Source organism: Culex pipiens, chromosome 2 (assembly GCF_016801865.2).
Source record: "Culex pipiens pallens isolate TS chromosome 2, TS_CPP_V2, whole genome shotgun sequence".
Classification (NCBI taxonomy): Eukaryota; Metazoa; Arthropoda; class Insecta; order Diptera; family Culicidae; genus Culex; species Culex pipiens.
In genome coordinates, this window is record NC_068938.1 from 194,293 (window position 1) to 208,891 (window position 14,599).

Consider the following 14,599-nt stretch of genomic DNA (forward strand, 5'->3'; position numbering starts at 1 on the left):
TTCAAGCCAAACCGTGCTGGTAATCAGACGTACTTCTACAACGATGGCAGAAACCAACCGCGATCAAATGGCCGACAATGCTAGTGAAATATCTAGCTTTTCCGATTCCAGTGATGAAGGTATCTTTCAATAACTGTGATTAGCATAAACATGCTCAATTTTCGTGTGTTATTTTAGCAAAAAAAGAAGTTGAGATAGTGGAGGAAGCAATTGAGGAGACTGATAAGCCAGTTTACACCGAGGAAGATTTGGAAACATTAATTGGATTTATTCGGAACATGATTTTTCTGTTTGATTACGATGAAGACGATTTTAGTGAAGAGGTGGTTGAAGTTATCAAACTGTGGCTTACCGATGCAAATTGCCCTCTTTTATTTATATTTTACGATGGAGACATTTTGACGGCATCGCTAGGATTCCCATTGTGCCCTTTCAATGATCTCATGTACTTTATGAGGGAACCTGATCAATTGTTTAATGTTATTCGTTTTCACGACGATATTATGTTCGGAACATTGCAGAGCGATATCGAAGGATCGTTGTTAGTCATTTTGGAGCAAGTCTATGGACCACTGATCTTATCTACAGAGTTGTCGGAAAACGTTAAAGCAAACGTACTCAGCGGATACAACACCTTCATGACTTATTTAACTGAGTTGCATTACAAATTGTCAGGATTTACACTTTTGTACGTTCCTCGAGAAGGAAATGATATGGACGTTCAGGAAGTTGTTTTGAATCGCTCGATGATCAAACGATTGGAATCAGTTGTGATTGACTGGACCAGTCAAATTCGTTCTACACTCAGCGATACTCAACATTTTGTTCCAGACAATCTCATTTGTCCTGCTGATGAATACAGTTTTTGGCTTTACCGGCGTAAGTTTACCCCTTTCTCATGCATACCTTAAAGCTTTAATTATGAACATATTTTTCTTAGATGAGGTGCTATCTGCAATAAAAACTCAATTTGAAAACCCAAATGTAGAGCATATTCTACAGGTTCTGAACTTGGCACAGTCATTGTACACGAAGCCACTTCGAGAAGTTTTGTCGGACCTGAAAAAAGAAATCGAAGTGGCCGAATCAAACATACCGTTTCTAAAGCTTCTCGTTGATCCATGTTTTGCTATACGAACCCTTAACGATGAAGAAGATTTGTGCTCTCAGCTTATTTATGTGATGCATATCATCAGATTCATAGGAGTTGATTCGTCCCATTTGCACCGAGACGAATGCATCACCAAACTATTCCTGTACCTAAGCAATGAAATTGTGTCGTGCTGTGTACAAAGTATTGATATTAACAAAATTTTAATGGGTTCACCATGCTATGGAATAGAAATTTGTAATCTCAAAATCAACTGCTGTGAATCATATAAAATTATCTATGAAGAAGTATGATTAGTTTCAGGATGATTTTATTTTTAGCTACTAATTCGCATATTTACAGATGCTGGAGCATTTTGAAAAAGATTATGCGTGGAATCTAGACTATGCCACTATTTTTAACCAGATAAATGCATTTATTCAGCGTTTGTGTGACATTTTAGAGATTTGCGAGGCTATGCTGATCTTTGGAAGGTAAAAGTTTAATCTCATTTGTATGGTTTTATGGGTAGTTAAAGTAATACCAAAACTATGTTTGCAGATACAGTGGCAGTAGTTCTTACAAAAATTTCCGTTTTCCGTGTAATAATGCTCAGGAGTACGAGCAGAAATGTGACCAAGTGATGACAATATTCACGAAAGGAATCGAAAGCATTCAATCTTCAGCTAGTGCTATATTAGACATCAACAACAAATATTGGTACAAAACGATTGCAGAGTTTCGAGATATGCTGAGAAACTTGGATGACGTAATTGAAAATCTGCTGTCAAATATTTTTTTGGTTGCGGAAAACCTAGAAGAAAAAATTGATGTCCTTGTGGCGCTTCTCAACTTTTTCAATCGCGACAGCATAAAAGAAAGTTACATGCGTAAAATTGCAGAAATTTGGAAAATATTCCATACTGAACTAACGTCAATTTCAAAGGAGGTCTCTTCAGGAATTAACATCCATCCAACATTACTACCAACAAAATCGGGACAATACACAATGTTGAAAATCAAATTTGAACGGCTTTGCCGGCTCAGAAATCTTCTGGAAAGATGCAGATTTTTTCCCACATACAATGAAAGCGAAGAAACCTTGTCCTTGTTTGAATCATGTGAAAAGCAAGTTAAATTATCCTTGAAAAAGTTCAACGATTCATGGACCAAAGCCTTGAGCCCCGATTTTGGAGCATGGTTCCATAGAAATCTTATCTGTCGGAGTCAAATTCGCCCTGGTTTATTGGAATGCCACATCGAGAGGGAAATGCTGAACATATTCAACGAAGCTCACTTTTTTAAAGTCTTGGGAGCAGCCACCCCGAGTATCATAGATTTGGAAAAAAATGACACCACGAAACAAACATTTGACAGTGTCATTCGGGTGGTTTTGTACTTCAATAGTGTTGTTTCTTCAATTTCTGAAAAGGAAAGACTATTTTTCAAACCCATGATACAACAAACGGAAAGAAAACTTGAACCGCTCAGAAGCAAGCTAACTTGGGAAGAAGATTTGAACGAATACATTGATACTTTTGTCATGAATGTCAAAGAGTTATTGGATATCATTCAAATATATAAGCGCGAAAATTTCAAAATTTCTCGATCCATGGAAACCATTTACAACCTTGAGTTGTTCAAATTGAACAAGTCACAAAATCAGCAGTTGAACGATATGTTCAAAAACATAAGCGAACAGAAAAAACATTCACTTTCGCAACTCGTTGGCGTTTATACGGACATCAGTAAAAATATATTTATTATTTATGACCATCTTGGATCGAACCTTCGAAGAATGGGTGAAAGCTGGATTCAATACGTTCGGAAGATTGATCATTTGCTGAAAGCTGCAGTTTACAATTCGTCCCTAATAACACTCAAAAACATAGAAAAGGCATTAACGGAGTCACATCATCCCATTTTGAGCATCGAAATTGTGCTGGACAGAAAAGGTGTTGTATACCAACCCACTCTCGCACATGTGGAAGTTATGCTAAAGCGTTTAACAACAGAAGTTACAACCACCATTAAAATTATTCCTACATTGTGTCAAAAGTTTCAAATAGATGCCGGAGAAAATATTTACGACGCCTTTTTGAACGATGAGCAATATGTTAATGAAGAACGTAAAATAAAGACTGCAATTATCACTACTATTGAAAATCTTGTGGCATTTAAGGAAAAATGGAATGTATTTAGACCGTTTTGGAGTGTAAATCGAACGTCATTCATTGAGAAATTTAAACTTGCGAGCATGACATCTGACGCTTTCCAAAAAAATATAGAAAAATTTGACGAACTTTTAAATCAACTAACAACTCAAAACGAGCTTACCACATGTGAGTGCGTACATGTTGATGCACAAAAACTGAAATACGCCATCACAAATCACATTCATGATTGGCAGCTTAAATATATTGAATATCTAAAATGCGTATCCTATGGACTGATAATCGGTAAGTAGCATCTCGTGCGTCATATACATACTGCTATCACAATTTATACATTTTTCAGATTTTAATAATAAACTCAATCAAAACATGCAATCCATGAGTATCGTACCAAAGGAAGTTGAAGAATTGAAAGAATTAGAGGCAACATTCAATAATTGTTTCGACGACATACCCTGTATGATGCTGACAATTGAGAACATTGTAAGATATTTCGACGTCCTTGGTAAGAATCTCATTTTATCTAGCCGATGTGCGTTTGTATTTATTGTTGAAATATTGTAGAAAAATACGTTTCGGATATACTGCCCGAAGCCCTAAACTTGAGAAAAAAAATTCATGAGATCTGGAAGCAATACATGGCATACGTGAATAGGATTAAAGAAAAGATTGCTGACTATCAAACCCAGTTTAAACTCTCAATAACAAATGAGGCGGCTTGTTTGAAAGTTAATGCTCTAGAGATGCTGAAAATGCTGGACACAGAAATGCCTATCGATGATGATTTGTAAAATAAACGAGTCTATAAATCACAAGATATTAATAGTTTATTTTTTCTATCAGATTACCTGAAGATGCCTTTTCAATTATTGAATCGCTGACGGAAAAATTAGAACTACTCAAGACTCAAGAACAAATTATCGCAGCCAAAATGCGTTTATTAGGAGTTGAATATCATCCATTAGATGTGAGTTTCTTTTGTTTGCTAGTGGGAAATTCCTAATCGACAAGAATTTATGTACAAACTGAATTTATTTATTGTTCTAGATTATTGTGGAAATTAATCGAAAAATTGAAAGCTTGAAATTAATATGGGAATATGCCGATGAATGGCAGAAAACAAAACAAGAAATACTCACTCGATCATATGAGATGGTTTTAGCTGATTCTTTAAATGAAGAAGTTTTGCAAAATCGATGGTATTTGGTATATTATTCTCTCCGACTGGTGTTGGTGCTAATATTTTCATAAATTTATAGCAAACTTGAAGCTTTAGTAAACTGCTTACTACCAGACATGCATTATCCCATTTACATCAAAACTACAAATGATGTTGTAAATATCTGCAAAACAATGGAAATTATGATTGATATGAAGCGGTCGTATTTGCGAGATCGACATTGGAAAGATATTCAAGATATTACAAACTTGTATGACTTGCATTTTACTATAATAAGTTTTTCCTAATAAGTCGCTTATTTTCGCTAGGCCGTATGAAGATCGCCCAAATTTGTTGACAGGAGACATGGTACAATACCAGTTTTTTAAACACGAAAAGGATTTCAAAATTCTGTGCAGTGCAGCGCGGAAGGAGTTCGATATTGAAACGCAGCTGACAAGAGTAGAACGAAGTGCAACTCAACTCAGGTTCATAACTAAACAAAGTACTTCAGGTGCACACAATATTATAAACGGCGATGATGTGTTTTCAACTGCAAAGACGAATTTAATGACAATCAACAACTTGATTGTTTCTGAGCACAGAAAACATTTTCAAGAAAACATATATTATTGGGAAGAAGCGTTGAACTACATTGTTGACCTGTTCGAAGTTTTATCTGTGATCGCTCAAAAAGCTCAGATACTGACCGAGATTTTCAACGTAACGAAATTTTCCTCGAGTATGATTGAATTCAATCACGCATTTATTGCATGCAACGCACAATGGAATGATATGATGCACACCATTGTGACATCAAATTTAAAAAATGACATTTGTCCTCAAGGAACCGATTTGCTTCAAACCCTTGATGTTATACACAACAAATTTGAAGATGTATTCCGCATGTTGAATCAAACCATGGACGACAAACGAAATTTGTGTGGTAGATTGTACTTAGTTCCAGACAATTTACTGATTAAAATGATAGCATACCCAACAAATCTAGAATATCTACAAAATGCATTGGATTACATGTTTGAAAATATCTCAAACATTTCTATAAGAAGACCAGATGGATCAGAAAAAATCAGCCATTTGGAGGTTACTGGTGTTAACACAGATGCAAATGAAACTATCACGTTCGTTCAGCCCATTATAATTGATTCCCTTGCAACTCCAGAGCATGTTATATGTTCAATTGAGCAGTCGGTACAACAAGTACTGAAAAAAGATCTGCAAAAAAGTCTTTATCAGCTCAAAGAAACTTTCTTCAAGCGTATAGAAAGCGGATGGATTGTTAACTTTAATTATCAAATATGTTTAAAAAGCATTCAGATAGACAATACACATTTGATAAAAAATGCCATTATGCAGTGTGAACTTCTGAAAAAGAATAAGCCAATGAAAATGCTAAGAATGCTGCATAACAGAGTAAGATTGAACCGACAGTTTTTTCTTAAATTGAAAAAGTATATAATATCAATAATTTTTCAGCTGTTGAATGATCTAGCTAAGTCATATCAAAACAATATTGGAAAAACTGGAACATCGTGTTTTAAACAAAAGCTAAACGCTATGATTATAACGGAAATGAATACAAGAGACGTGATTAGTAAACTAACGGCTACAAACGTTAAAAATGGATTAAACAATTTTGAGTGGCTATCATTTATTCGATCATATTGGAATAACGAATCGTTAAATTGTATTATTGCTCATATAAATGGCAGATTCCACTACGGATTTGAGAGCAAGTCCTCTGATGAGCCATTGTTTATAACTCCGTATACAAATCGAATGCTAATGACAATCTCAAGTGCACTTAAATACGGGTTTGTACCGTACCTGATCGGAAAAGACGAAAAATGTTGTATCCAAATTCTAAAGCAGCTTTCTATAGAAATGGCAGTTTTGTTCGTGACATTAAGTTGTGATCCCCAGTGGAAGCCAGACTGTATACTTCGGTGTTTGGACGGAATGTTCAAACTACAATCCTGGCTATGTTTCTCAGGAATCGAAAAAATCTCTTCACACGTATTGGCACGAGTGAATGAAAAACTAGCAGACTCCTCATCAATCGAAAAGAAAAACTATGTTTTGGATTTAAAAAAGAATAAAATTTTGACAACGTTTCAATTTTTCGCCACATCTTCCGTGAAAAACAAAGGCATGGAGCTGGATCGTACAATCGTTCGGAACGTTAATGCCACAGTACCAGATCAAGAAATAATTTTCCAGAACATTCTCTGGTTGATTGGTTTTCCTAGACCCCGAAAAACTGCAAACCAATTAAACGCTTTCATACTGCATATATCAATGTACCTTCCAGATTTAAGCTATTTGTGGACTCCAGCACGAATCCAACATGCCATAACAAAGATGAATGATATAACTAAACCTACAACACAGCAGGAGGCTCTTTTCGTGTCAAGTGCTTTGCAGGTAGTGAATGATTATTAATTTGGCATTGAGTTAAATTCAACATCTTTCCTGTTTCAACAGGTTGAATTTTACCCGTGCCTATCGAGAGATAAACAGCTTATATTTGAAAAATGTTTACAAAACATTTTCAAAAATCCTGTCAAGCAAGAATTGTCCGTTTCAGCTGCACATGATAAGTTGAAAACTATGTTTGATAGCTCAAAGTTGATGGTATGATGTATTTTCTTAGCTTTTAGTTATTTGTGCAATGAACAAATAATTCATTATTATTTTTTTTTTGTATAGCACTCAGAGCTGCTCGAATCAAAAGTACGCAACATAATTAAAGTTTTGTCATCGACAAATCAGTCATTGATAGTATTAGGTGATCCTTGCTGTGGAAAATCAACATTATTGGATAAAGCTTTGCAAGCAATGGCTGCAGATGGACGTCACTTGAAAAAATATTTTATAAATCCAGAAACTTTTCAAGATGATACCGATAGCGAAAAGAATGCAATCGACGAAATTATTGCGACAATTTTGGCTTCTACAGTGCACACTCGAAAATGTATTATATTTGACAGTGTTGCTCGCAGTCACTGGATTGAAAGGGTGGGCTCAATACAGCAGCATTTGAATGGCGATCTTGAAAAGATATGCTCAGAAAAAGTTGATGTAAAAATGGTGATTGAAACAAGCGATCTCAGTACCATCACACCAAAATCTCTTGCCAATTTCTCCATTATACACATTGATGCTCACAGCGTCACATGGAGTCATATGTTCCAGCCATGGATTGAACGAAACACAATTATCCCATTGGATATCAAACCAGATCTTCAAGAACTTGCTGATAACCATTTCGAAGTATTTTTAAAATTCAGAAAAAGTTCAACTTTTATACAAAACACTGATATTAACATTATCAAATCTTTTTTTACCTTGTACGAAACGATAATGTCTGATTGGCGAAAAGACGAATCAACATTCTCCGCAGTGTACTGGAAAACTGCCTTCAAAATGCTATTCTTTTTCTGCTGTGTATGGTCTATTGGAGCTAACTTGGATACAACAGAACGTGGGAAATTTGATGTACTGATGAGAGAAAGCATTAATGATGTAATGGTTAGTTTCCCATTAAAAGGAAACATTTATCAGTATTTCATTGATGTTTCTGAAAACGCTACTTCTTGGACATTTTGGAATGATAGCAATTTAGGAAGCAGCATTGAAGGGTAAGTATCCTTTAACACCAGAAATTAAAATGTCGATTTAGGAAAACATTTTTCAAATCGTTACAGATCCTTCATGAACAGTATAGATAATATCCCATACCAATATATCATAAAATGTATGATTTCAAACGAAAAACCGGTGCTCTTAACCAGTAACGATGCTGTAGGGAAGAGTGCAATGTTAAAACACATACTACTTGATATGCAAGTCAAAACTCAAGCAACTTGTGTTACAAGTTTCAACAGCAATACAAGCTCGAATCGTTTGATGAAAATTCTTCGTTGGAATACCATGAAGATTTCAAAAGAAATAGTCTATCCAAAAGACAGAAAGAACTTGATATGGTTTCTGGATGATCTTCACAACGTTCTTAGTGATAAGACTGATAGCACTGAATTTTTGAGACATTTCATTGAGCATAGAGCATGGATTGATAACAAATGCCCACAACGTCTGCAGCAAACACAAATTATAGCGGCTATGAGAAACAGTTATCCCTTGCACACGTTCCCTTCAAGCACAATACGATTGTTAAACAAGTTTCATACAATCAGTTACAACTCCTGCAGTGACGAATCAAATGCAACTATATTTAGAAACAAAATGATGGCCGCGATTAAGGCTATTGCACCAAACAAGTTTATTGATGTACTGGTACCTGCAACTATTGATTTTGTACGATCGCTTGCCATTCAGCTACCAGCAACTCCAATCAAACCACGCTATCAGTTTTCGCTGAAAACTGTTGACAGAATTTTACATTCGATGTGCATTTTTTGTCCCAACATCTGTCATTATGAGAAAAATCCATTGCTGAGGCTTTGGATTCATGAATGTTTTCGGGAAACATGGGATTTACTAAATAACGTTGATTACAAGCTGTATTATGAAATCTTCAATGACACCATCTCCAAACACTTTGAAGCTACCCTGCACAGCATTTGTCCGGGCAATAAAAGTCCACTGTTTTGTGATGTATTGAATCAGGAAGGCAGCTATGAAGATGTGAAGGAAACCAATCAATTGATGTAATTAAATATTTAACTGCTAGAACTTCCCTCTACATTTATTTATTCGTTATTCAGGCAATTTGCAGAGAAAGCTACCAATTCGAATGCAGATTCAAAGACTATCGTGTATCAAGAAGCCGTAGAACACGCAGCAAAACTCCTTCGTATTAGTCGTATCAGAAAGGGACATATGGTGTTGGTTGGTGAAATTGGCAGCGGCCGGCATACGATATGTGATCTAGCTACAAGCATCCTAAACCACCAAACTGTATCAAAGAGCAGTCAAACAGCTATGGACCAAAGAGAAACTATTTACCACCAGCTTAGATTTACGAATGATGATTCTGAAGATGTAGTAGACAAAAAGGTCGGACATCTTTTTGATTTGGCAGCAACGAATCGTGTGATATGCCTTGTTTTAGCTGATGATACTGCGAATTTAAACCATTATTTCTTAGAATTTCTTAATGGTTTCGTAGTAAATGATTCCATATCAGGCTTCTTATCACAAAAAGTGTTTGAAGATGTAAACGTGCTGCCAGCGATAAAAAATAACTTACACTTTGTATTATGTCTACCCATGAACACAAAACCGTACAGGTAATTTTAACTATTAATATTTTGCGCAAAAAGTATATAAAAATTTGCTTTTTCCAGATATCTTTTGAACACATACACGTCACTTTTGACCAGTACAACAACAAACTGTATCCATTCTCTAACAGAAATGAGTTTAATGGAAGTAGCAAAACTATTTTTCAAAATGCACATAATTTTTGATGTACCTGTTTCATGTCAAGAAAAATTGAAAGTTGATGCTGAGCCCACGGTGAGACAAATAATTATTTAAAAAGTAAATCTATTTTTTTTTTCTTTATACTTTGAATAGCACCGAAAACGTGACAGTTTAATTCAAAGTACTGAAGATCGCTTCTATAACGCCTCGGTGGATGCCGCGGCAAGGTTACATACTACTTTGCAGCATCAGGAGAAACTGGAAACCTTGACGAGTTGGTTTTTTGAGTTTTTGCTTACTTTCCGAAGGTATCGAGTAATTCCGATTGAAGGCAAAAATAACTTTTATTTTTGTTTTCAGAGTTTTGTTGTACAAACGTAATATTTTGCGTGCTTCACACGGAAAATTTACCAAAGGTGTAAACAAAATAATGGAAGCAACGCAAAATGTTACACTACTTCAAGACTTGTTAGAAAAGCAACAGTATCAAATAGAAACCTTTCAACACGAGTTGGAGACATTCATCGAAAATATCGAAACTCAAACAATCGAAGCCGATGAACAAAAACAAGAGGTTGCCATACAACGTGTAAAAATTGGCGCAGAGGAAGTTGTTTGCAAGCAACTGGCAGACATTGCCGAAGCAGATTTGGCAAAAGCCATGCCTGCGTTGAATTCTGCAATAGCCGCGCTTGATTCATTGAATAAAAAAGATATGAATGAAATAAAATCATATGCCAGACCCCCGGTGAAGGTTGAGCTTGTGTTGAATGCGGTTATGATTTTATTGGGCAAAGAACCCTCATGGGCAGAATCCAAACGACAACTAGGAGAGCAGAAGTTTTTGGATACTTTGCGAAGCTTCGATAAAAACAATATTGCCGAAAAAACACTCAAAACGATCGGAGGCTATGTAAGAAATCCCGAACTGGAACCTAATAAAGTTGGAATTGTTTCGAAAGCAGCTAAATCTCTAATTCTTTGGGTTCGAGCAATTGAAAATTACGGCAAGGTTTATAAGTAAGTGTGCTATATGTTAGAAGTATGGTTTTCTGAGTAACACAACTTTACATTCTAGATATGTTGGCCCAAAAATTAAAAAGATGGAAGATGCAAATGCGTCTCTTCTTGAGAAACAATTGTCACTGAAGGCGGCAGAGCAAAAGTTGGAAGAACTAGCTAAAGTATTAGAAGAACTCCGAAAGGAATATGAACACAAAATCAAACGTAAACAAGAATTGGAAGAACAGGCCAGACAAATGGCTATCAAATTACAACGTGCCAAATCGTTGGTGTCGGGATTGAGCAGTGAAAAAGTTAGATGGACAAAAATAAAAGAACAATTAGAAAAAGAACATCACAATCTCATTGGAGATACATTCCATGCCGCAGGATCGCTAGTATATTTTGGATCATTACCACCTATGCAGAGAGACAACATTAAAACACAATGGATGATCGATTTGGAGGCATTAGAAATTCCATTCAACAAAACTTTTAATTTATTTGAGTTTTTCTTTGAACCCAATGATTTGCAAACGTGGCAAAATCACGGAATGCCAATGGACCCTCTCTCTCTTGAAAATGCAACAATTTTACTGCAAACCCAATTCAGAGTACCGTTAGTTATTGACCCGCAAGGTGAAATCAAACAATGGATCTTGGGAATACACAGCTCCACCAATTTGTTTATGTATGACATCAACGATGAAATGACAATTCATCAAGGAGGTATTGCGGCACAATCAAGGCATTCAATAGTTTTTTACAACTTTCAAGAAAAGAACATGCCGATTTTCGTCAAATCATTGCATAACTTGCTCGGAATAGAGCACGACAAAAACGACATCAAAAATCAAAAACGGTGCATTACAAAAGCATTTGAAAAATTTTCATTTTATTTGATGAGTAATGAAAACTTGACATACAGTACATTATTAAAAAAAGAAACAAATATGATCAATTTTGTTTTGGGGCTACCAGGACTTGAGTCTAAACTACTCAGTAAGTAGATAGTATTTATGTAAAATATTTATCACTTTGTTTCATTCTGAAATTTACAGCAATTGTCGTTCAGCATGAAAACCCAAGTCTTGAAGAGCGGAAAGAAATATTAATGCAAACTATAATTGACAACAACAAGACCCTTTTTGATCTGGAAGAAAATATTCTACGATTGTTGAATGAAAGCCAAATGCCACTTTTGGAGAATGAAGAGCTTTATTCAAGTCTCCAAGTTTCCAAACAAACCACCGATAGAGTAAATATTGCACTCGACCAGGACGAACGAACTCGCCAAGAAATAGAAAGCTCCAGAGAAAATTATAGATCTTGCGCGGGACGATCATGTTTGCTGTTTTTTGTAATTGATAGTTTGAAACAAATTAACCCATTGTACGCCTTTTCATTACACTGGTATTTTGCACTGTTTGAAAATTCTTTGCAAAAATGTCCAAGATCACAAGTAATTGAAGAGCGAAACAAAAAAATCATTGACTATCATACATATAATGTGTTTAGGTGAGTATTTTCGAGAAGGTTTTATGCTTTACTATGAGTTGAATGAAAAATTTGGTTTTTCTACATTTTTTTTTTGCAGGAATGTTTGCTTTGGGTTAAAACCACTAGATCGAAACATATTTGGGTTCATGCTTTGCGTTCGCTTACTCTTCGCAGAAGAACGTTTGAGCCTGAATGAGTATAACTTTTTGCTGCACGGTCCTAGAAAGATTGATCGAACTGAGCAGATTGAAAATCCTAGCCAAACTTGGATCAGCGCTGAACAATGGGACAATATAACTGAGTTAGATAAACTGCCCGGATTTCTAGGAATTGCACAATCATTTGAAGAATGTAACGATGATTGGAAATATTGGTACAAGTCTCCTTGTCCAGAAACAGAAAAAATGCCAGTGAATTGGGAAAGGAACCTAACAAAATTCCAAAAAAATATCGTGGTACGTTGCTTGCGACTCGATCGATTTGAACCATGTATGACGGAATATATTGATAAAAATCTTGGCAGAAAGTATACCTACACTAACCGCTTCAATTTATCTGATGTGCTGAGTGAGAGCACTCCGCAAACGCCAATATTGCTCGTAACAGACTTGAATAGCAATCCATGGTCAGAAGTCCAATTTCTTGCCAAGAGTGATATCAAATTTCTAAACATGAATAGCGATACATTACAAGATTTGGTGCATTGTCTGAAAGATTGCGTTGCTGAAGAAAAATGGCTCTACATTAGCAATCCTCTCAAATCAAAGTCGTTTGTTGTGAAATTTCCAACTGTTTTGAAATATATCAAATCAATTGATTCTAAATCTGATTTTCGCCTATGGGTAAACGTAACAGAAAATGAACCTGTACCTTTAGTATTTCTACAAAGTTGTTCAAAGTTTGCTTACCACAAGCCAATGGTATTTTTCTAAACTTAAAAAAGAATGAAAAATACAAACTTATTTTTTCAGGGAATCCAACAAAATATGAGCAAGCTATTCGAAGAAATTGGAGAGCGTGAGTTTGAGAAATTGTCTAAGAATGCCTATCACACACAACATAAGAAACTGTTATTTTCTCTATCGTTTCTTCATGCTCTGCTGAATGGAAGAAGCAAGTTTGAAACACTTGGGTGGTTACAAAATTACACCTTTGAACTATCTGATTTTTATGTAAGAGAAGAAGTATACAAGAATATTTATTTCAGGATTTTAATAAATATTTACTCTACTTGATTAGCTGGCAAGAAAACTTTTGACCTACAGCATTAAAGGTTTAACGTCGGCAAATGCAAAGCATAGCAACGCCTTATTAGAAAACATTTCGGAGATTATACCTAGGCAGTTTATTGAAAAAGTGTGCTTGGAAATCTGCTACAAGAGTAAGTGCAACATCTTTTAAAATAATTTACAATATTCGTGTATTGCAATGATATCTAAGGACATTGCTTACCTTTTATATTTGATTTATGATCATGTATCACATTGTCAAGTGGTAGATAGAGGAGTCTGAGGTGTTGTTAAACTATTCTCGATCAAAATTGGATAAAGATCCGGCACAGTAAACATGTTTTTTTAATATTAATGAATCACGGTGCAAAAAAAAAACAATAAATAATCCAACAACATAAATAGAAGCGCAGTCAATTGAAAATAATGCAAAATACCTTTGTATTTGGATTTGCTGGGCAAGCTTTTAAATATTTCGGGGCAAGAGTAACAATATTTTATATCCTATAATAGAGTAAGATTGCTGACTTTACTACAAGCAACGATAAACCATATTTTTGTACGACACAATCGTGCATAACAAATTTAAGATGGATTTTCGCCCTAATTTGAAAAAAAATTGATCAAGAATCGCAAGAATGGTTCTCTGGCATCCCTTCTCCCCCTCGCTCGTCAAGAGTGGTGCGTGTCTCGATTTTCAGTCTGCAAATATTTAGTGTGCAGTTGTGTGCAATCGATTCGCACAGGGAGAGAATTTGGTGCAATGTGTGCAATATATTTGAGATAATTAAAAGTATTACGTAATTTCAACCACACTTCACATTTATTAGATTATTAAAACAAAGTTCAAAGTTCAAAGTACAACACAAAACACAAAACTAAACATAAAAAGCTGCAGTATCCTTGAAACTAAACAAACAAAGTTTGATTCTCCTTGACTTTTGGTTTAAAATAAATTACGCTTTAATGATACTTACTAAATTTCACACGAAAATGCTTTTAACTCCAGGGTTTGGGCTTTTTGAAAAAAAAAGTT

The 14,599-nt window shown here is 35.3% G+C and overlaps 1 protein-coding gene across 5 annotated transcripts in view; it reads left to right on the plus strand.

The window, feature by feature from the left end:
* The window catches only part of LOC120429073 (dynein axonemal heavy chain 2-like), a 26,869-nt gene continuing 12,270 nt past the window's right edge, over window positions 1-14,599 (plus strand). For 2 of the 5 annotated variants that reach the window (XM_039594220.2, XM_039594222.2), the window contains exons 1-24: window positions 1-119; window positions 178-879; window positions 941-1,398; window positions 1,454-1,584; window positions 1,652-3,549; window positions 3,608-3,769; window positions 3,829-4,051; window positions 4,108-4,231; window positions 4,312-4,463; window positions 4,524-4,694; window positions 4,753-5,857; window positions 5,921-6,868; window positions 6,929-7,078; window positions 7,154-8,085; window positions 8,152-9,114; window positions 9,172-9,696; window positions 9,754-9,925; window positions 9,986-10,140; window positions 10,193-10,852; window positions 10,911-11,836; window positions 11,896-12,352; window positions 12,432-13,254; window positions 13,306-13,506; window positions 13,574-13,715. In XM_039594220.2, coding sequence (XP_039450154.1) covers window positions 44-119; window positions 178-879; window positions 941-1,398; window positions 1,454-1,584; window positions 1,652-3,549; window positions 3,608-3,769; window positions 3,829-4,051; window positions 4,108-4,231; window positions 4,312-4,463; window positions 4,524-4,694; window positions 4,753-5,857; window positions 5,921-6,868; window positions 6,929-7,078; window positions 7,154-8,085; window positions 8,152-9,114; window positions 9,172-9,696; window positions 9,754-9,925; window positions 9,986-10,140; window positions 10,193-10,852; window positions 10,911-11,836; window positions 11,896-12,352; window positions 12,432-13,254; window positions 13,306-13,506; window positions 13,574-13,715 — 12,256 coding nt within the window. In that variant the 5' untranslated portion in view covers window positions 1-43. Of the gene's footprint in view, window positions 120-177; window positions 880-940; window positions 1,399-1,453; window positions 1,585-1,651; window positions 3,550-3,607; window positions 3,770-3,828; window positions 4,082-4,107; window positions 4,232-4,311; window positions 4,464-4,523; window positions 4,695-4,752; window positions 5,858-5,920; window positions 6,869-6,928; window positions 7,079-7,153; window positions 8,086-8,151; window positions 9,115-9,171; window positions 9,697-9,753; window positions 9,926-9,985; window positions 10,141-10,192; window positions 10,853-10,910; window positions 11,837-11,895; window positions 12,353-12,431; window positions 13,255-13,305; window positions 13,507-13,573; window positions 13,716-14,599 lie in introns of those variants that run through there. The other 3 variants (XM_039594223.2, XM_039594224.2, XM_039594225.2) reach the window with 3 other exon arrangements.